Below are 21,457 nucleotides of genomic sequence, written 5' to 3'. Positions count from 1 at the left end.
TGGGCCTCAGGCACTCCTGAATGATGGCCATTCAACTTCTGTTTAAGGATCTCCAAAGAAAGAAAGTCTGCCACCATCTCATAGAGTCTGTTCCACCGCTGGACAGCGCTTACCATCCTAATGTTTTAGTGGAATTTCTCCCCCCCCCCCCCACACACACACATACATTTGAATCTATTGGTTCATTGGAAGCGGCCAAAAATGAACTTGCTTCATCTTCTACATGACATCCCATCAGATATTTTAATATGGCTATCACTTTGTGCACTTTTCACTATGTGAAGAACATCCAAATATATACTTTTTTTGTTCTGAACTGCCCCCTGTTCATCTTAATTAGATGACTCATTCTAGTATTACGGGATTAGAAGAAAAACCTCTTCCAGTTCACTTACATCTTGCCTAAACGCATAAAACCCCACTCCCATCTCTACAAAGTATACATGCACCACACTGCTCCAAAACATTTAATATACATCCAGAACTGAGCTCATGTGATGGAACACAAATGCTTCCATACTGAGAGAGTCTCAAAAGCCAAAAAGGTTTATCTTTGCAGTTTGAAGGAAGTATGAAACAGAAAAAGAAGGAAGCAGAAAAAGAAGGAAGCAGAAAAGAATGTGAGAGATTCAGGATGAAGTGGGAAACTACAAAAGCAGAAAAGGAGAGGCAAAAGTAATGAAACTGGCTCAAAGGGAGAAGGGGAAATGCAACAGCAGAGTAATCCAGAAGAGAAGTAAGGGAACCAGGTTGATGGAAGAAGGAGTCAAGGGCCCAGTACAGACAGGCAGGGAGCGGCATGCCCATGCTGATTCTAGGGTTCCAGAGCACACACCAACCGCATGCTGCGCAACCCTAGTCCATACGGACTCCATCATCATGGTGGCCTCCTGTCTACACAGCGGCCACCATTATGATGTTGCCACCGCACAGCATCCAGACATCACTTCCAGGAAGTGGCGTCATGGCAGTGCCCTTTCCCCTTTATGGCACCATAAAAAATAAGCCGCTTAGAGCGGCTTATTTTTGGCAGCGAGTCTGTGCCATGCAGTGCGGTTGCTGCAGCACTGACAAGGGGGAAAGACGGGTGGCATGGAGCCACCTGTCTGTACCGGGCCAAGACACAGCAAAATAGTTTCAGGTCTAGCAGATTCCTCAGTAACCCTCCTGGTTCAGAGGAAGCAGAGGGGAATCTTCAATATTGGTGGTCATAGGCTACTTAGAATCTTTGTTGCAGATCTCACTGGATGTTGTGGTCTTTCCAATGTTTGGCCTCTCAGCTCCCAGACATCTTTCAAAATTAGTTTAGTGACTAAGCTTTTACTGTTAGAATATTCCCTTAAGATATCATTTTCTTTATATTTTTGAACTAACAGAAATCAAGACATTTTTTTAAAAAAAAGAACTTTTGAAAGAAACACAATGAAAAATGAACAATACTTACAACCATACCATTTAGGGACACCCAGCAATCTTGTGGGAAATCCTGTAGCAATGGTACCAAGAACTGAAGGCAGCCATCCCAGTGGCAAAGGAGCAGCATCATTCCAATCAGGTTGAAGATTCTTACCACGGCACTTGCTAAGTCATATGTCATGTGGAAAATCTATAGAAGAAAGGACAAATAATAGACACTAATCAAAATCAGAAACATGCAATTGAGTTCTCTTTTGTTGAGGTGAATTGGAGAGTTCATTCAGAATCTTGAAGGGCTGCATTGTTCTAGCTGAAAAATCAAGAGGCTCCTCTTGAAAAACTAATCAGGACAAACTAATCAATGATAATGTCAGTAAAGGGCAAGTTTCTGAAAAGACTGGGAAGTAATGAGCAAATTCTGTGCTCTGTGTTTTAGCTGTAGGACCCAACAGGTCTGAAAAATAGTCATTCTTCAGAACATTCTGGAATACTCTTGTATAGGTTTAGTCTCCATTATCCAAAATGCTTGGGACCAGAAGTGTTTTGGATTTGGGGGAATTTTGGAATACCTGTTTTTACATTTACATAGATAATCTCGGAGATGGGAGCCATGTTTAAACAAAAAAAATTTATGTAATAGTTTAAATAATTCTGTACATGAAATAAAGTTTGTGTACACTGAACCATCAGAAAGCAAAGGTGTCATGTCAGCCACCTATGAAAAAAGTTTGTTTTTTTTGGAATTTGGGATAAGGAAGACTCAACAATAACAGAGGAACCACTGAGGAAAGCATTCCCTGTATGCTCTGAAGTATGGTTGAAGGGAAGCTTTTGCATGTTCCAGTTTCATGGAAAAGTGCAAAGACAAGTTGATTCAGTCAAATAAGAATAATAAAACTTTGTTAATGCTTTGATTACTTGATGTGAACTGCACCTTTCACCCTCCTTCTATAATAAGAGGTTAAGAATGTATATGGAAACAACATGGAGGTTCAATGTTTGCTGAATCAATGAATCAAAGCTCCATCCCCTCAAAAGGGCAGGAACATGTCCCAAGCAAAATTGTTTCCACTGGTGTTGAATCCTATAAATCAGCAGTAAAGCTCCTAAGATATCAGGTTAATAATTATATCATGCTGCAATATATTTACTGTAGCAACCTATCATTGGCAATCTCAAAATATTTCACAAGTTCTATTCTGTGATGTCAATGGGCTATCAATGTTAACAGATTTCCTATCAGATTTCTGTGAATACTGCTACCAGAACACAGATTGCCCCAAAGCAATATCTGTCCAAAGCTTTGTACTTGACAGAACAGTACTGACTGCTCATGGCATTCCAATGATACATTTACATGGGAGCTAAGATGGCCTAAGAACACAGAGAGACTGTAGAAGATGATGGTTTATTTTTATTGTCCTTGTTAGGAGACAAAGTAGCAAGGCAGCAAATAACAGAGATTATTTATTTACATGCTTATTGGTGTATCCACACACCAGAAATAAAGCAGTTTGATACCATTTTAACTGCCATGACTCTATCCTCCAGAATCGTAGTCCTGGGATTTGTAGTTTGGTGAGGCATCAGAGTTCTCTGACAGACCAGGTTGAATATCCCATCATACTACAAATCCCAGGATTCCACAGGATGGAGACTATGGCAATTAAAGTGCTGTCTATCTGCTATATATCTGCAGTGTGGAAGAGCTGTATGAAAAGTTTGGTGTTACAGACTAACACAGAGGAAGTGCTTTGAGTTTGGCTTGTGTAAACTAACAACTGTGGACGACGCCACCTGTGACTTTCTTGAGATCTGATATGGCAGCAGTGGATTTTGACTATTCCTTGAAGGGCTTAAGCTGTGTTGAAATTGCACAGTTATGCTTAACCAGTATGTTTGTATATAAAGTACAATAACACTAATGTGACTATGTGACAAATGTTGCTGTCCTTGAGCAAGCAGGGATCACCAGCATTGAGGCCATGCTATTGAGAACGCAGCTGCGTTGGGCAGGACACGTTTCTAGGATGGAGGACCATCACCTCCCAAAAATAGTATTCAACGGTGAACTTGCCACAGGTCAGCATAAGAGGGGCGCCCCAAAAAAGAGATACAAGGACTCCCTGAAACAACACCTCAGGCTTGGCCAAATTGATCACCAACAATGGTCCGCCCTGGCCTCGCATCGGGAGGCATGGAGATGCACTATCTACGATGCTGCAGTCCTTTTCGAAAACTCATGCTGAACAAGTCTTGAAGAGAAACGACAATGCAGAAAGAACCACAACTTGGAAACATCAACCAAGGAGACATTCTGCTGTGCTTTCTGCAACCGGACTTGTTTATCTTGGATCGGCCTTTTTAGTCATCAACGCGCTTGTAGAAAGCGTGGGATGAGTCCTTCCTGAATCTTCGTTTGCGAAGAAAAGCCAGAGAGAGACAATAACACCCAAAACCCACAAAACAGTGATACCTTTTTTTGGGACAAGTAAAATGCACAAAATACAAGTTGCAAGCTTTCAAATCTCCACTGGCTTCTTCATCAGGCAAAAGCTGCCATATCAGATCTCAAGAAAGTTTGAAAGCTTGCAACATGTATACAGTGGGCTCTTGATATCCATGGACTTGCCATCTGCAAATTTAAACATCCACACATTGCAAGCCCTGTTGAATTCAATGGGTGTGCATGCACATGGTTGTGCCTGCCATTAAGCACAATGGGACACAAGCTCCCATGGGTTTTTTATTGCTGTGTGTGTGGTGTCCGTAACAGATCTCCTGTGGAAATCAAGGGTGGACTGTATCATGCATTTTTGTTGGCCCGATAAAGGTATCGCTGATTTGTGGACTTTGGATATCAATGTACTTTAATAAATGGCCAACATGGATACCCCTTGATATGTTTTCTGTTTGCAAATAAACTCAGTTATGAAATGACACTCTCAGTGACATCATTTCAAGGGGAGGAGGAACTAACCACATGACCTTAGGAATGTCTCACCCTTCCTCAAAGTATAGAAGTTCTTACTAATTTAAAAGTAGGATGCTATCTCTAATTAAGACAAAAAATACAATTTATTGCTTGTAATTTTGGTGGGAAATATACACTGTTTAATGTTCAAGAGAAAGTGCTTTCTGAAAATTTCTCCTGCCCATGAAAATTAAAGGCATGGGCACACTCCTCTTGATTTTATCTTGTTCTGTTCAATAGTAACTTACTAAAAGAGGTTATAAACATCCACATTCTGCAGATAAGAAAAAAAATACATGTTGTAAGTAAAAATACTGATTAAGGTTGTTGTATAAATGTGGAGTATATAAGAAGCCTTAAACCTACATTCACATTGTGCTATGGATTCAGCTATGGATTCAGCAATGCCCTCTTATTCAGGAAGGTGAGATTGTTTTATTTTAAAGCTGCAAGAGTGAGTCAGATTTATCTGACACAATTTTCTACTTGATAGGCTTCAATGCTGTTTTGAAAATAAAAAATGGTTTGCATTGTCTGTTCTCAACAATGCATCTGATACACAGTGCACACATATGTCACACATTGATTTAGAAAAGCTTTTCAGATTATATGTAGACAGAGAAAGATGTTACACATTACTTAAAATAAGATGGTACCTTCTGTATGATGGTGCATACAACTCTGTATGATGACAAAGACCTTCAGGAAAGGCCTTGATGATTGTATTTCAGTTTGCAGATTGTCATTTGGTGGTAACCAGATCTTCTCTGTGAGCCAGAATGGTGTACTTAGGGAGCTGGGGATGTTTAGCCCGGAGAAGAGAAGGTTAAGAGGTGTTATGATAGCCCTGTTTAAATATTTGAAGGGATGTCATATTGAGGAGGGAGCAAGCTTGTTTTTTGCTGCTCCAGAGACTAGAACATGGAACAATGGATGCAAGCTACAGCAAAAGAGATTCCACCTCAACATTAGGAAGAACTTTCTGACAGTAAGGGCTGTTCGACAGTGGAACACACTCCCTCGGAGTGTAGTGGAATCTCTTTCCTTGGAGGTCTTTAAACAGAGGCTGAATGGCCATCTGTCGGGGATGCTTTGATTGAGATTTTCTGCATGGCAGGGGGTTGGACTGGATGGCCCTTGCGGTCTCTTCCAACTGTATGATTCTACTCATTTGAGCATTGGACTACAACTCTGGAGGCCACAGCTTAAATCCTTGCTTGGCCAAACAAACCCACTGGGTGAGTTTGGGCAAGTCACATTCTCTGAGCCTCAGAGAAATGCAAAAGCAACCCCCCTCCGCGCACACACACTTCAGGATCATCATAAGTCAGAAACAACTTCAAGGTATACACCAATAACAACAACTGCTTTCTGATGGTACCCATCATGTCTAGAATAGCCTCCTTCTGGTGCTTATTACTTTAAATGCCTGTCCATGTTCACTTTCTTAATTGCTGTGTCTGGAATATTTTGCTTTTTGATGTTCTAACTGAAGTTTTAAGTGACGAAAGAATTTGTATTTCAATATTTCTTTGTTTCTTACTAGATTCCATAATATAAACCACTTGAAGGATTTTTTCTCTCTCACATTTTCCAAATGGCACAAGTTACCAAAATATATCTCCCAGCCTTGCTCCATTTGTGACTACAAATCATCTTGCCCATTTTTTGTCCTGTGCATCTGCAGTTTAACTGGTTTTATAAATCCTCCTTGCCTGGTAACTTGGAGTGAAGAGTGATGGAGAGTGATAATTTAAGACTAGGCAGCTTGATCTACACTACATTGCTTTGACTGCCATGGCATTCTTTTCATATAGTTGGACAACCATTTTCCTGTGGAAAGCCCATAAGCAAATATGAGTAAAATAGCAACTGCCACTCAGGCTTCCCAGGAAATCCCCGCACATTGCCTCTGATACTGGATGAAATACATAGCTATCAGGAGTAGTAGCAATGGTTATTATCATTTTCAAAATCATTTTTCAAAGCAACCTGATTTGCTAATAGGAATGTCAATCTTCACAAACTGTATTTCATTTTTGTTGGCTAAAATGAATAATTCCCTCTTTTTTCTCTCTCTACCTTGAGAAAGTACACGAAAATTGTAGTTTTTAAGCAACATCTGCAGTTTAGGACTGCTTCTGCAACAAAACAAGACAGATATGTGTGTGTGTGGGGGGGGGGGTTCAAAGAAAATGTCATTTTCTGTTGTGAAAAAATATTTATGCAGAAATAATCAAAAGATTTGTTTTCTGAGAAAAAAAATGCTGTTTTCTATCCAGGATTCTGCTCATCAGGTTTGCCAACGTTTGAATAGATGAAAAATGTGTTTCCCAAACTTTCAAAATGTTGATAGTTCTTACCATCCTTTGTTGTTCATCCACACAACTATTTCTTGTGACAGCAAATTCCATAGTTTTTCTATGCACTTCATTTTATCTGTTTTGTGAAGCACTGGGGATTTTTAGATTTGTGATTACTAGTGAGAGAAAAGATTTTGCTGGATTTTGAATAATGTTCAGTGCCACCACTTCTGCCCTGACCTAGGTGTGTCTACTAGTGTACTAGCTGTACATAAAAGCTTCAGATAACTAAGGGCCCAGATGCATGTGAAGTTACTCACCTAACTTCATCCTTTTTCAGATTTGTTTTTTTACTTACAGTCATTGCCCTAGATTCTATTGTTAGTTCTGACTAGAGTAGGCCCACTGAATCAGTAGAATTTAACTGCATGATAACAATTGATTGAAAGAGTTTCTCTACTTGGCAATAAACAACAAGATGCCAACTATTGTCATGGTAAGTGGGAATCAGGAATCAGTATTGTAACATGAGAGCGGGGATGCTAGGATGCTTTAATATTTTATACTTTGCTTGGGGCTGATCAGGTTTGTGCGCTATGCCTTCGTTTTCCCTTCTGGAAAAAAATCTATCCATTTCCATATATAGATTGGAGTTCTAGCATTTTACCATGACCCTAATGTATGCCCACGTTGCACACTAGGCTCCTGAACTGTATTGGCAAGCACCACACTGGCTATTGTTCACATAATAATAACAACACCTGGACTTAAAAGCTGAACTACGTGACGAACTCTGCATGCTACATCAACCTGTTTTGACATGTAAAGCAGCTGCCAGCAATAAGCCAACAGGTAGAACTAAAGTGAAGAAATAACTTCAGGGCTAAGAGTCTGTGACAGCAGTCCTAGCAGTGGAACCAAGGACAGATGCCAGATCTTTTTCTTATTAAAGAGAACTGTCAAGATGACATTCATGGCCAAAACTGTTAAACCAAGAAGTCTAAATGTCTACAGCACAGTCCATTTTTAGGCAGTTAAATATAACTGCTTGGCATTTCAGAGACACTCACCAACCACAAATCCTATTTAACTCTAAGTCATACCCTGCAGGTGATGAGTACCTTTAAAAATCAGGCCACTTATATATAGATTGTGCAGAGTGCTCAACAACCAATCTTGGTGAAGGGCAGTATAGCAATATTTTGAATTCAGAGATTCCAGAATATGGATTTAGGGGGACTATTATGAATTAAAGAAACTTCAGCTCTAAACTAGCAAGTCTCGCATTTCTAAAGAAAATCAACAAAGTAGACTCTGTAGCTATAAATTAGTTGTTGATGACCGAAAATATCAAAAATTAAAATCATACTTGCAATAAAGTAATTTCAATTAATTATTTCATTACTGAAAGATTGGTGTCTGTCTGTCTGTTTAAAAAGCATACATATGCATACAGGCTTGAACAAAACTGTTCCTTATCAAAAGATGCCAGTGATAATGTTGAGCTAAATGCAAACGGTATTTCTAGTTTAAAGAGACATATTAAATTACAGAATTTAATAAATCAACATTTATAAATGTTTGATTGATTGCTTCAACAGATGTGGACCATTGTTAAAAGCAAATTATATATTGCGTAATTCAGAAAGTTGCTTATGTTTTTTGCAGGGGTGGGGAGAACCTAGCCTACTGGTTACTTAACTTGCAGAGCTAATATAAATGCTATTAAATATCCCTACAGTACTAGCTACTCTGAGATCTGTAATATTTCATTTATCTGCTTAATAAGAGGTTCTCTGTTAAATTAATTAAAGTTTGTAAGACCTAAGGCTTGTTAAAAGCAAATCAGGGTGTGTGTTTTTTCCACACTACAGCTGGGATCTGTATAACGTTCATTTTTCTCCCTTCCTATTTTTTTCTTTACTTATCTATTAAGTCATGCAAATAGTAAAATGTTTCTCGTTTCTGCATGATGCATGCATTTTGCTGGGGGGAGGGGAGAAATATGATTTCTAACTAGAATCCCTTTATTTGTTTCCTCATACAATTAAAACCCTTCTTTAAAATTAATGACATTCTATCTCCTTTATATCTTCTGGCTGCATATGACCTTAGTGAGAGCTAAGAATGGTTCTGTACTTCTGCAGAGGGTTATGAAAAAGGATTGGCCTCTAAAGTCAAAAGAGGGTCATTACATGATTATCAGAGTTTCATTTGCACTTGGTTAATTATCCCTTTTTATTCCCAGGTATATATTAGGAAGCATATTGGTGTCTTTTCATGCCTAAAAAACTTTGAACATTGTAAAGCCCATACTAATCTTGTAGCTTAATTTGGACAATTTACTTAGTCCAGCTGTTAGTCATATTCTTTAATGACACTGGATTAGAGATGCCAAAGTGAAAACTGGAGATGGCTCCTGTACCTTTAATGGCGGTGTAGAAGAGGAAACATCAGCAAGTTGCTTGTCACACAGTCAGATAAAACACAACATCTGCTGAAATTCCATCTACTTCACAACCATTAAGGGTTGTGTAAAGGTTTTATTATTATTATTATTGTAAGCTGCCTTAGATCCCATTTTGGGAGAAAGGTGAGATACAATAAATAAATAAACAAATACATAAATAAAATCAACCCCCACATTGGGTGATTGGTTAATATATAACATACTTGTTAAATGAACATACGAAGCTATCTTAGCCCTTTTCAGATATGTTTTGAGTGCATGGAGAGAGGAGGCAAATGCCAAGCATACTATTCCTGTTCCACACGTACAATTAGGTTGGACTAGATGGTCCTTGAGGTCTCTTACAACTCTATAATTCTATGATTTTATAATATGTGTCTGGAACAAAGCCTAAAAGTGTTAGAGGGAAATCCACTCATTTATGGACTCTATTTATTCTATTGGTGGAGGTCCACCAGACCATGAGTTGTATTCAGAATTTGGAAAAATGTTGCTGAAAGGTAAAAATGTATTTTCAGTGTTAATGTATTAAAATATTATAAAGCCAGCAATGCAGTGGAACTGATATAAAAAATAACAAACTAAGGATGAAATGCCTGCTGAAGACCAACTTAAAGTGGATGCTGGACAGATCATCTTAGGGAAGACATTCTACAGATGGGGGCCAACTATGGAGAGAGCTTTTTCACTGATGTTTTCCTGCTGCCTCATTATAGGAAGCAGTACTCAGAAAACAGCCTCCAAACATGAAGTTAAGAACTGGGCCAAAACATTCCCAAGCCCTGTCTGCCGGCCATTTTACCCTCCACTAGGTATGTAGTTAGAGGTGGGAGTGGTGTGGGGAACTCTGCCTATCTAAAATGAATTTTCCTTCACTTCCAAATTTCTAACATTTTAGAGAGGGATACATTGATAAATATTCAAACCTAAGACCCTTCTATTTGCTTTGTTTGCATTCCTTTGGTAACTGTGCATGCTCCTTTTCTTTGGATAACTAAACTGTATTTTTAATTGCTCAACTGAGGTTTTAAACTACTGCAATTCTAGAAATTTGGGAACTAATTTAATTCGGGGTCAAAATTCTTATTGGAGGGGCAATGCGCTCAGTTTGCCCCCTACTCATACAACTCTGCATGCCACATTTCTAGTTTCAGCTTCTAGAGGTAATGCCACATGTTTTGGTTTGTTTTTAGGTGTTTCCAGGAATGGTAGGCAGAGATTCCCATGGTACATTCGGGGTGCAGGTTGGTATGCCTCAGCTAAGATGCTACACTTTCATATCACCTCCAGAACATGACTAGAAGAGCAGAATGAAAGATTGTGCCTCTGTTGTGTTCTCACAATGCATGCAAACTCCAGACTTTTCCCCATTCCTCCCTCCCTTGCCATACACACCTGCCCCATCTTTTCATTTCCTGGAATTTGCTAGTGAAATACATTTGGCACACCGTGCTTCTTACTATACAAACTGTGTATCACATTTGCAGTCAAGAATACTGAATTGTCCTTCACTAAAGCAGTAGTGTCTGCCCTTTCAGGCAGTTTCATAAGTCAATTTCAAAGTGTGTTACCATGTTGGTCTAGTATGCACTGCATCACAAAAGTACCTTCCGTTGGTGTTTTTGTCTGCTTTTGCTTTTATAGACCAAGAAGTAGGTAACATAACAGTGTGAGAGAGGAAGAAAGGAGTCCAGGCTGGACTCTTGGAGATGATGGAAGATTCAGAACAGAGAAAAGAAAGTACTTTTTCACACAAGTCTGATTTAAACTGTGGAATTCACTGCCACAAGATATACCTATGGCTGCCAACTTGAATAGTTCTAAATGGGAACCAACTAAATTCATGGAGACAGCAGGGACTTCCCCACCCTGATATCATCTAGTGTGAAGGTCTGCTGGGTTGATGGCAGTGCCCTGGTGGTGCAGTGATTAAATGCCTGTACTGCAGCCACTCACTCACAAACCATAAGGCTGTGAGTTCAACCCCAGCAAAAGGGCTCAAGCTCGGCTCAGGCTTGCATCCTTCCGAGGAGGTCGCTAAAATGAGTACCCAGATTATTGGGGGCAATTAGATTACACTTTGTAAACCACTTAGGGAGTGCTTAAGTGCACTGCTAAGCAGTATAGAAATGTACTTGCTATTGCTATTGCTAAAAGGGAATGCTCTGCCCTTGTGAGGAGAACTCCACCGCCATGTCAAAGCTGGGAGAGGGACACTCAGCCCTCTCCTCTGTCATGCCAGTAGAGGTCTTCTTGTGAGGAGGCCTCTATTGCTGTGGCAAGCCAGGAGGGCCTGGCCAGGTGTCACCCCTCTTCCAGGAGTGCAGGCTGCACTCCCTGGGCCATTAATTATTACTAATTAGGATTATATATCACTTGGTCAGGATGACTAAGTATACCATCCAGTTTGTCTCAGTACATTAGTTAGCTGGATGGCACAAGATGCAAGTGAACTCATGCCCTGCTGATGGACTTCTTACAGGCAAATGCTTGACAACAATGAGATTTTTTTTTGATAGAGCAGCCTCTAATCTAGTCCAACAGGATTCTTCTTTCATTCTTATTCTCTTTCTGTTCGTACAGCTGTGCTATCCTCCATTACAGTGGCATCCATCATTTATTGCATGACACCTGCCTTTAAGTTACAAACCAGATGTTCGAGATGTTGTGCTACTTGAGGCAAAAGATATTATGGTGTCCCTTCTTTTCCAATCCATGTATAGCAAAGAAATGCACTGCAGAGAAATTTCATTTCACTGTTGGTGATGGGATAGTATTCTTTAGTGCACCAGGGGAGCAAGCTAGGTTAGGAGGTGCAGGACATTTTGTCTAAAACATGCACCACTCTGTTCTTTAGTGGATGGGGTATGGCAAAGAGAAGACATGACTCAGTAGAAAAGATAACAATGCTTGGTAAGGTAAAAGAGAGTAGGAAAGGAGAAATATCCCATTACAGATAGATAGACCCAAGCAAGCAACTCAGGACCCTGAACAAGGCTGTTGATATCAGGGTGATTTGGAAGTCTCTCATTCATAGGGCTGTTGCCATACATTAAAGTCAACTTGACAGTAGTAACAACAACAATGTCAAAAAAGCTCAAGAAGAATGGTCAGGGAAACTTCTACAATCACGTCACACACACAGCATCAATTTGTAAAGTACAGAAAGGTAACATGAAGTCATATATCTTCATGTATAAAGTTGTTTTAGGCTACATTTCAGAGGAAGGAACTGATAAAAACATCTCTGAGTATTCCATGCTTAAGAAAGCCCTATGAAATTTATGGGGTCACCATTAAATTCACATGCACGTTGAAGGTGCATACACATAGAGAGAGGGAAGGAGTCTAGAAGACAAACAGGAGACAGTTTACTTTGACAGGGGGAAATCACTATTTGTCTCAGATTAGCAAGTATATTGACCCTTCATGTTCTGTTAATCAGGTAACTGAAACATCTCTGCTTATGAGTGGTTCCAATTTACAACAAGGTCTCTTTTCTGCAGAAGCAGTAAGGGAAGCAGGACTACTCAATAAACTGTAGCAATACCATGATTGAATACTTTGTCACAAATATTTTACTGCTGAGGGGGAGTGTGCACATGCAATTCCATATAGAAAAGTGGTTGGAGGGAATTTAATCTTTGTTCAACACTAGCTATAAGAAGGTATGCTCCACAGTACAGTCAGGAGAGTGATTATGGCGCGTTACAGATGGCCCAGAAGGGGCCGTCTCGCGCCGCCGCCGGTTGCAGCGTCCGGGAACCGCAGCAGCCAAATGGCGCGGTTCCTGCACGCTGCCAAGAAGGAGTGCGAAAATCGCGCTCCTTCTTGCTCCCCGGAAGAGACACCATGAGGTGCTAGTCGCACACTCGCGGTGTCATTTCTGGGGTGTGATGTGCGGACGCAGAGCGTCCGTTACGTCAAGATGGCGGCGGCCGTGTGGAACAGCCACCGCCGTTTGTTACAGACTCAGTCCGTGCTAGGGTTAGGGGCGTCTGGAAGAGACTCCCCTTTCTAACCCTAGCACGGACTGAGTCCGTCCTAGGGTGCCCGTTTATAACGGGCCCATGTGAACACAGGCCAGGCCATATAACACATACCATATATACTCTACTATAAATTGACCTTATGTATAAATTGAGGGCAGGTTTTGGGGGCATAATTATGGATTTTGATATGACCCTTGGATAAGTCAAAGGTAAAACTTAGGGACATGCAACAAAGGATTTAAATAATGAAGCAAAGGAAAACAATGCCAAAGAACCTACAAAATTATGGCAGGCATAACTGTTTTGGGTCACACTAAAGGCTGGATGGAGGAGAGAATAGAGGGAGGTCAGTGCTTCCAGGGCAAATTGCTCTCTTGCCTTTCACCAGGGGATGGCTCCCTTTTTAATATGAGTTAAAGTACAGTATTTACATTGACCTGTGGATAAGTTGACCTAAGTCTTTGGGGTCAATTTTTTGACAAAAATTTCTAGACTTATACATGAGTATATACAATACTTCTTTCTTCCAACAGCTAGCTGTTGCCTCCTAGTTTCTGCGGTCTGTGGCAACTGCTGCACTCATACTAATAGGAGGGTCAGCCCTGTTGCTACACAGGCATTAGAATCTATACAGCAGGGGCAGATGGACTGGCCAACTGCCACTCTCATGAGCCCTTGCTAGCTTAGGTAAGAAATCCCAAAATATCTAGGGGTCTGCAGCTCCCTATACTGCTGTAAGATCTAACAAGGAAATCTCTCAGGCATTTTCAGACAAATCAGCTTGTATCCTAGACAGGCAGGATGTCAGCTTGGTAACTATTGTTGATACTGATGCTCTTAGTACAAGATCGATAGCAAACTGTTGGCCTAATTCAATGCCTTTTGAAGACAAATGGAGCTTTCTAATTGACGTCAGCAGAGTCACGTCTGGTTCTATTGTCCTACATAGTTTGTAACACCCTGTATGTGTGAAATGGGAGCTGCATCTGAGAGCAAGAGCATGTAAAGAAACTATTGAGTACAATTTTTTATTATGCCTGGATGACAACATTGCATTTCAACTTGGACCTATATGGATTATTTTCAGTACATTCTGGGGTAAGCTAATCATTCTGTCAAAAAAGTAGATAAATATACAGAACATTTAAAATCTGGTGCCATTTTTATGCAAAGCTGCTAATGAATGTAGAAGCTTAAATTCAGTTAACTGACCCTAGAGAGGGGAAATGAAGAGATTTAATAAAGTGCATGCTCTTTTTAATCAAATCTGTTTCTGGAAAATAAGATATTGTATTGTGACCTTCTAAATATGTTTTTTCTTCTTCTTAGTTCAATCAATATGACATTCTGTTTTCCTATGCTAGCCTCATTTATTCTGCTCCACACCCACTCCATCAAAAGAAATGCAAACTATGTGCACAACTGTGGAAACAGAGCATAAGAAGCATATTTAGCATTGCTTAGTGCATATGCCAAAATGCATGCAATGTTCATTAATCTGTGCTACACAAACATTCAATTTGTGCGAACCATTCACTGACTCCTGTAACAACCACCTTTATAAAACAAATGCACATGAACTGTGCCACTTGTAAGAAGAAAATGTTATTGTTGTATATTTTGAAACACTATGTATTTATCCAAATGCCACAGTTAGATACTATGCATTACCTCAATAAACATAATGCACATTACTCAGTGATGGTGGTAGTAGTCCCCTGGTTCTGTAACTCAGTAATACAACACATAGGCCTGTTACAGACGGGCAAAAAGTACGTGCCGCGCACGTACTAGGGTTAGAAAGGGGGATCCTTTCCAGACGCCCCTAACCCTAGTACGCTCTTGGCGTGTACAAAATGGTGGTGCCCATTCTACATGGGTGCCACCATTCTGATGTTGCGGATGCCTAGCGTCCGCACGTTGCGCAGCAGAAATGATACCACAAGTGAGCCATTGGTGCTTTGCGATGCCATTTCTGTGCCGCAAAAAGAAGCTGCTTTTTGCGGCTTCTTCTTGCTGCACGAAGGAGCCGTGTGGTTTGGCCGCTGGGGCTCCTCCACGCAGGAAATGATGGCACCGGCAGGCCGCCCTTTTTGGGCGGTCTGTAAAGTGCCCCAGTTTGCATGTGAAAAACCCTGTATTTAGTCCTCAGCAGCTTCATATGGGGCTATCAACATCTTCTGTTTATATAAAACCCCAAACAGCTGTTGTCAGTCAGCATATATTGGGCATGGGTAATATGCAGACCTCCAGATGTTGCTGGACTGCAGTTCCCAATATTCCTAATCATTGGTTAGACTGGATAGAAATGATGGAGGCCACAGTCTAACAACTGGTGGGCTACGTATCCCTCATCCTGGTGTAGATAGTGCTGATTTATATGAACCAATTGCTTGTCTTGGTACAGAGCAAGAGCCATTCCCAAACTGATGGTTTGGTCTGAACAGTAGTGCTTAGTGGAGTAGCCCACCTATGTAACTTGAACTCACAAGGTTTTCCAAAGGAAAAAAATGCACTTCCCTCTGGTGCCATTACTAACTCATTTGTTTGCTTGTTTTTCAGCCAAACTCCTACTGAACTCCCCAGGGCTCTGCTGCCCTCATTTTCAAGTTGGATGCACATGAGAGTTATGTTTTCCATGTGCTGCTTTGAATATTACCTTGTCACACATATATCTGATCATCACCTGTAACTCAGGTTTAGGGATAATTTGTTTTAGAGTTGTGTTGCATAGTTCTATATTTGTATTACTCCTTCCTCCTCCCCCCCTCCTTTGTACATGTATTTATTTTAATTGTATGTCTTTAGCAGGCCTGACTAATTTTTGTTGTTTTACTTTTAAAACACCCTGCATATTGATAAATGATGATGGTGGTGGTGGTGGTGACAATATAAAGTAGTATTTAACTAGCTTCAAAATGGAGTTGAAAACCATCCTGTTCAGAGAAGCCTTCCCAGGTATTGCATAATTGTCGCTTACTATCTGATGTTCTTTTGTTGCCTGTTTATCGAACCATTTCCTGTATTGCTATGTATTGTATATGTATTATCCTACTTGAGAGTATGTATTTTCCCTGGATGAAGATTAACCTTCAATTTTGAAGCCAAGTCCTCCCTCCAGTCCATCTGCCTTGGTCCAGGCCTCGGAGGTAGAGAGGAACTGCTGGACCTCTTACCCTTTCCCTCCACCATTCCCTTCTCCTTCTGTGTCATGTCTTTTTAGATTGTAAGCCCGAGGGCAGGGAACCGTCTAACTAAAAAGATTGCATGTACAGCGCTGTGTAAATTTACAGCGCTTCATAAATAAAGGTTAATAATAATAATAATAAATAATAGTGCCTAAAAGAGCAAATGTCCTTGCTTGAATTAAACTAGCCCCAGTGCATTCCCCTTCCAACTCTTTATTAATCTGGATCTTGCCCCCCATCTCTGGTACCCCTTGGGAGCAGGTAGTTTACTTTTGTAGCAAATATAGGCAAAATGAATTTTCCAGGGAACATAGAATGAACTCTTGGAACACTGGAAAACAATGCTTCACATAACAGGTGTAAAATTTAGAGCAACACAGGGGAAATTTTGGCCCCACAGATGACTTGGATTTCAACTCCCATGGTGTCTTACCATTAGCCATGACAGATAAGGTTGACAGGAATTGGAAGCAAAGAAATTGAAGAACTGAGAGTTTCCTATCCTTGACTTGAAAGCTCTATAACAGCCTTTCAGATATGATGGTTTCGGCACAGAATGCCAATGCAAATAAGTGGTTTGTTGTTGGTTGGTTGACTGGTGATGCTGACATAGTACTTATCACATTTACATTGGTACATGTCAAAGGACAAAAGTGAATCAAATCTGAGTTGGCTAACTTCCATATCAGGGAAATTTATGGAACATGCAAGTTAACTCTATTATTCAAATTCTAAAACTATTAAATTACCCACATTTATTATTACATTTCCTCCAGTACTGTGTTTAAGCCTACTATCTGTATAGTAGGCACTGATCTGGGAGAAACAGTGCAATGGTTAGAGTGCCTGACAAAGAATAGGGTGACCTACATTAAAATCTCTGCCTGGTCCCAAAACTCAGATGGGACTTGAACCAGTCACTGTCTCTCAATCCAACCTACTTTACAGGGATTTTGTGGGAATAAATGTGGGAAGAAGAATTGTGTAAAATGGCTACATCTGTTCCTGGCACAGTAGGATTCACAAGAACATCAGCATCTTGTCGTGCAAAGTGGCTCTCATTGTCACTGTCTTAGGCAGGATTCAGACGGGCAAAAAGGGGTGTATTCATGACATCATGAAGGTAGAGCCTTCAGACGGGCCTTACCTGAATGCCGCCATGAACACGCCCCCCGCACGCCCCAAGCGGGAAGAAGCGGCATTAAAAAGGTGCTGCTTTTCTCCGCTTCTTTTCCGTTTGATGCGCAGCTCCGTCTGTAAGCTGCTGCACCGGTACGCCAGAATTGCTACGCCGCTAATTTAAGTTGCCCATTTAAAGGCTCCGTGTCTGCTGCATCGCATAATGAGTCGGGGTCCTGGAACATGCGCAGTTTGCAGTCAGGCTTTAATTGCAGCGTCAGCTGCCATGCAGGTGTGGAAGCTGCAGCACAGCTGCAGCGCATTTTAAGACTCGTAACCCTAACCCTAACTCTAACCCTAGAGCAACATGTACGCATGCGCTGCTTGGAAAGTTTGGACTTTAAAGTGAGCCCCTACACACATTCCTGTGCCATTTTCACCTAACAATAAAAAACGCTAAAACTGTAAATATTTACATATATACAAGGGAGGTGATGGGGGATGGCAGGGGGACAGCGGTGGCAGCGGAGACAGCTGTAGCTGTGCATTGCAGATTCAGCAGGAGCGCGGACCAAAGGAGAGGAGGCATCTATGATGCTGGTGACACTGGCAAAGTGCAAGCGGACAAGGATGCCAACACCAGCTGATCACCAGCTGGCAGGAGACCACCATTGTTCTTGGGCAGAGCGGGGGGAAAAGTTTTAAAGGGGCTTGGGCACTTTAAATGTGCCCATAGGCTTTCTGCCGCAGCTGCTTAGCGCTGCAGCTGCACAGCTGCGCATCCGCCAGCCGGCAAAAGAAAAAAAAAGCCCCGTTTTTGGCCGCCCGTGAGGAAGCTGCCTCTCTCTTTGCAGCGTCCTCCGAGGCGGTGGTTTGGAAACTCCGGGTCTGAAACGGCCCCAGGTGAGGCGTCTTCACTGCCCCCCATGTGGAAGCCCCATCTCCTGAGCCACGCCCCCGGGGTGGGTGGTCTGCAGGCTCCATATTCAGCAGAATACACCTCCAAGACGTCTTCCCCTGCCCGTCTGTATCCCGCCACAGTTTTGTACCATCAAGTTTTTTTAAATTATGGCAAAACTGTATATATCTGAGAACACTACAGGAAACCATAAAAGTAACACACTGTGAGCTCATGAACATGGAAAAAGTGCAGAGTACAGACAGAAAGAATAATTTTTAAAAAATGCTTTCTAGAGTCAGAAACCCTGCTGAGAGGAATCCTGAACTGACAAGAATCTCCACAATTTGGGACTTACTCTGTGCAAAATTCATACAGGGTCGTTTTCTACAGAAAACAGTATTTTTTTCCAGATTGTTTATTTGCTTGTGGATGATTTGGATAGAAAATAACAGAGGTAAGTTAATGATCAATGTTTGTACTTTGCAATGCATTTCAGTTACCTCTCATCCCACAGATTATACCCTCCCACTCAAGCATATGTATAATAATCTACTAACTGAGCCAACAGTCCATGCACACAATGAAGTGTGCTGCAGTCCAGAACAGGGCTGACTTCATCATTGGCCAGTTTGAGGCAGATGCTTGGAGAGCAGGATGGCAGGACTGGTGAAATGTGCTGCTCCATCCAATGAGAGGGTCCTGTTAACTGCTGCCAGAACTGATTCCCTTCCCAACTCATTGTGCCCCACTTTGATGCTATGAAAGTTTCTCTAATTAGAATGTCAGCATTAAAACATGTGCAACTCAGTAGTTCACACTACCTCAAACTAGTGCCCTCCAGCGCTGGAGTACAACAGTCTTCTATTTCAAGACATCTACATTCAAGGGTTGCCCTGTCCAAGCCAGTTTAAAGGGAACATACCCTAAGAAGGGACAGGAAGGGCTCAATAATAGTTTGCACAGCTATTATAAGGTGCACAGCTAGATAGCAATTTTCCCTTGAGAGTGACACATTATATTGATGTGCACCATATACAAATAAAGTATATGCAAATGTTATGTAAATCTGTGTCCATTTTTTCCCCTTTCTTAATAACACCCAAGTAGCTACCAATTAATACATAGCCTAAACATGCATGTAAGTTTTCTTAGAGGTAGGTCTTACTGGGAGGGAGCCAGTATGGTGAAGTGGTTTTAGTGGGACTACGATTCTGGAGATCAGGGTTCAGGGCTCAGCCTTGAAACCCATTGGATGACCTTGGGCAAGTCACATGCTAATAACAGTTATTTGCATCTTACTCCTTTCCCAGAACTGCGACTCAGAGCGGCTTCACAATTTTTTAAAAAACCTACAATACAATAAGGTTCACCTTATTAGGGTCATTATAAGTTAGAAACAACTTGAAGGCACACAAGAACAAAGTCTTACTGTGTTCAGCAGAGTTTGCTCTCAGGTAAGTGTGTCTGTCTGCAGAAAGGCATCATTATTTGAGAATAGTTCCCATTTAATACAGGATTACTTTGGGGGGAAAACAAATATTCACAGGTTACAATGGTTAATTTACAATAACATATGCCAAATTTTTGCAAATAATTAGTCTGTGCATCATTTTACAGTACAAAAATTACTAGAGTAGCATACATTTGTGTTTTACTTAATAATTTAGACAGGAATCTTCTTTTAAAAGGTTTTTGTTTTGGTCCAATTTGAATGTGAGAGAAAAAACATTTTAACTCTTCCATCTCGCTCTGTTTTCCCCAATTAGTAGGTAATGATGCACTAAATGGACCAAAGATCTGGATCTAAATAAGCTGATTTTTAGCACTGGAGTGGTAAACCAGGCAGTTCCAGTGAAAAGAGTGCTAGATGCAAATACGCTATAGACAGCCACCAGGTTAACACCACCAGAACTACCACTTTCAATCATTCTGCCAGGGGAGGGAAAACAGTTCATCCTTAGTGCGGTATGCAAACCAGACCACTGTCTATAACAGTAGTTCCCAACCTTGAAACCCCAGGTTTCAATGGACTACAACTACTAGAATCCCTGACCACTGGTGATGCTGGCTAAGGTGTCTGGAATGTGAAGTTTTGAATAAAAGAAAAACAACTACACAGAGGTATTCAACTAACATTTCCTGATACTCAAAGCAACATCTGACTTCAAACAAACATGACTGAGTAGACCTAGTGTTGGCCTGACATCTGTGGAACTAATGGGGTCCCTGCTACCTAACCATTCCTACTATCTTATGCCCCAAACTAAAAGCATGCCTTCTGTTCTTTCCAGACATTTTGCCAATGCTAAACACTTCTGGGACTTCTTCTTATACAGGTGACATACACAACAAAGGTCAAATGTTCTCTGCATACTACTGGTCTACAAGGACTAATCCTTCAATAGGGCAGCCACGTGGAAATGTAGACAGGTCTTTTGAACCTTTAATAATTGTGTAAAAGTAGGAACTTTAGCAGGTGAAATTTGAATTACAAGCTTCACCTGTTAACAGGTGTCCTCTGTTAAATAGCCATCCTACCACTCAAATTATTGTGATAGCTTGAAACCAATATTATTATTCTATTTAGGGGACAATTTCCATTAGTGAAAGGATATGGAGATTTAATGCCTCTCTTCCCCAAAGACCCCTATTTTTTCTCAAAGTCTTTCCCAGATCTTGTGGTAAAAAGGGAAAGGGGGAAAGCACCACTGCATTAGTGCATTTCTGCAAGAGTAACATTAGATTTAATACAAGGACTGTGAAGATATTGGGGGGGGGGGGGGGGAACAGGGCTAGTGATAAGTATCTTAAACATTACTCACTATTGCAGCAATTGATATGCTGAGTACTCGTTCATCTAGAGATTGACCCTTGCAGAAAAAGTGCATGATACATGAGTAGTCATCAGTAGCATAAGGAAAATTCTTTGTAAATCTTCTACCTTCACATGTTTACTCATTAACTGATTTTATTGATCACATAAAAATGACTGGCAAATCTCCAAAATGGTATATTTACCATGGTACAAAAAATATTGTACAGCTGTTTGCCTATGCACTAAAGAAAAAGCAAGCACCCATAACTTTTCAGACCT

At 40.9% G+C, this 21,457-nt stretch overlaps 1 protein-coding gene across 1 annotated transcript in view; it reads right to left on the bottom strand.

Annotated features, from left to right (window-relative positions):
* The window catches only part of HCN1 (hyperpolarization activated cyclic nucleotide gated potassium channel 1), a 287,755-nt gene that overhangs the window by 133,868 nt on the left and 132,430 nt on the right, over positions 1-21,457 (bottom strand). The window contains exon 3 of the mRNA XM_089495810.1: positions 1,445-1,606. Coding sequence (XP_089351936.1) covers positions 1,445-1,606 — 162 coding nt within the window. The remainder of the gene's footprint in view (positions 1-1,444; positions 1,607-21,457) is intronic.

Source organism: Sceloporus occidentalis, unplaced genomic scaffold, assembly GCF_023333645.1.
Source record: "Sceloporus occidentalis isolate IW3139 unplaced genomic scaffold, rSceOcc1.0.p SCAF_1, whole genome shotgun sequence".
NCBI lineage: Eukaryota > Metazoa > Chordata > Lepidosauria > Squamata > Phrynosomatidae > Sceloporus > Sceloporus occidentalis.
The sequence above is the reverse complement of the archived record's forward strand: the minus strand, read 5'-3'. Positions and strand labels throughout refer to the sequence as shown.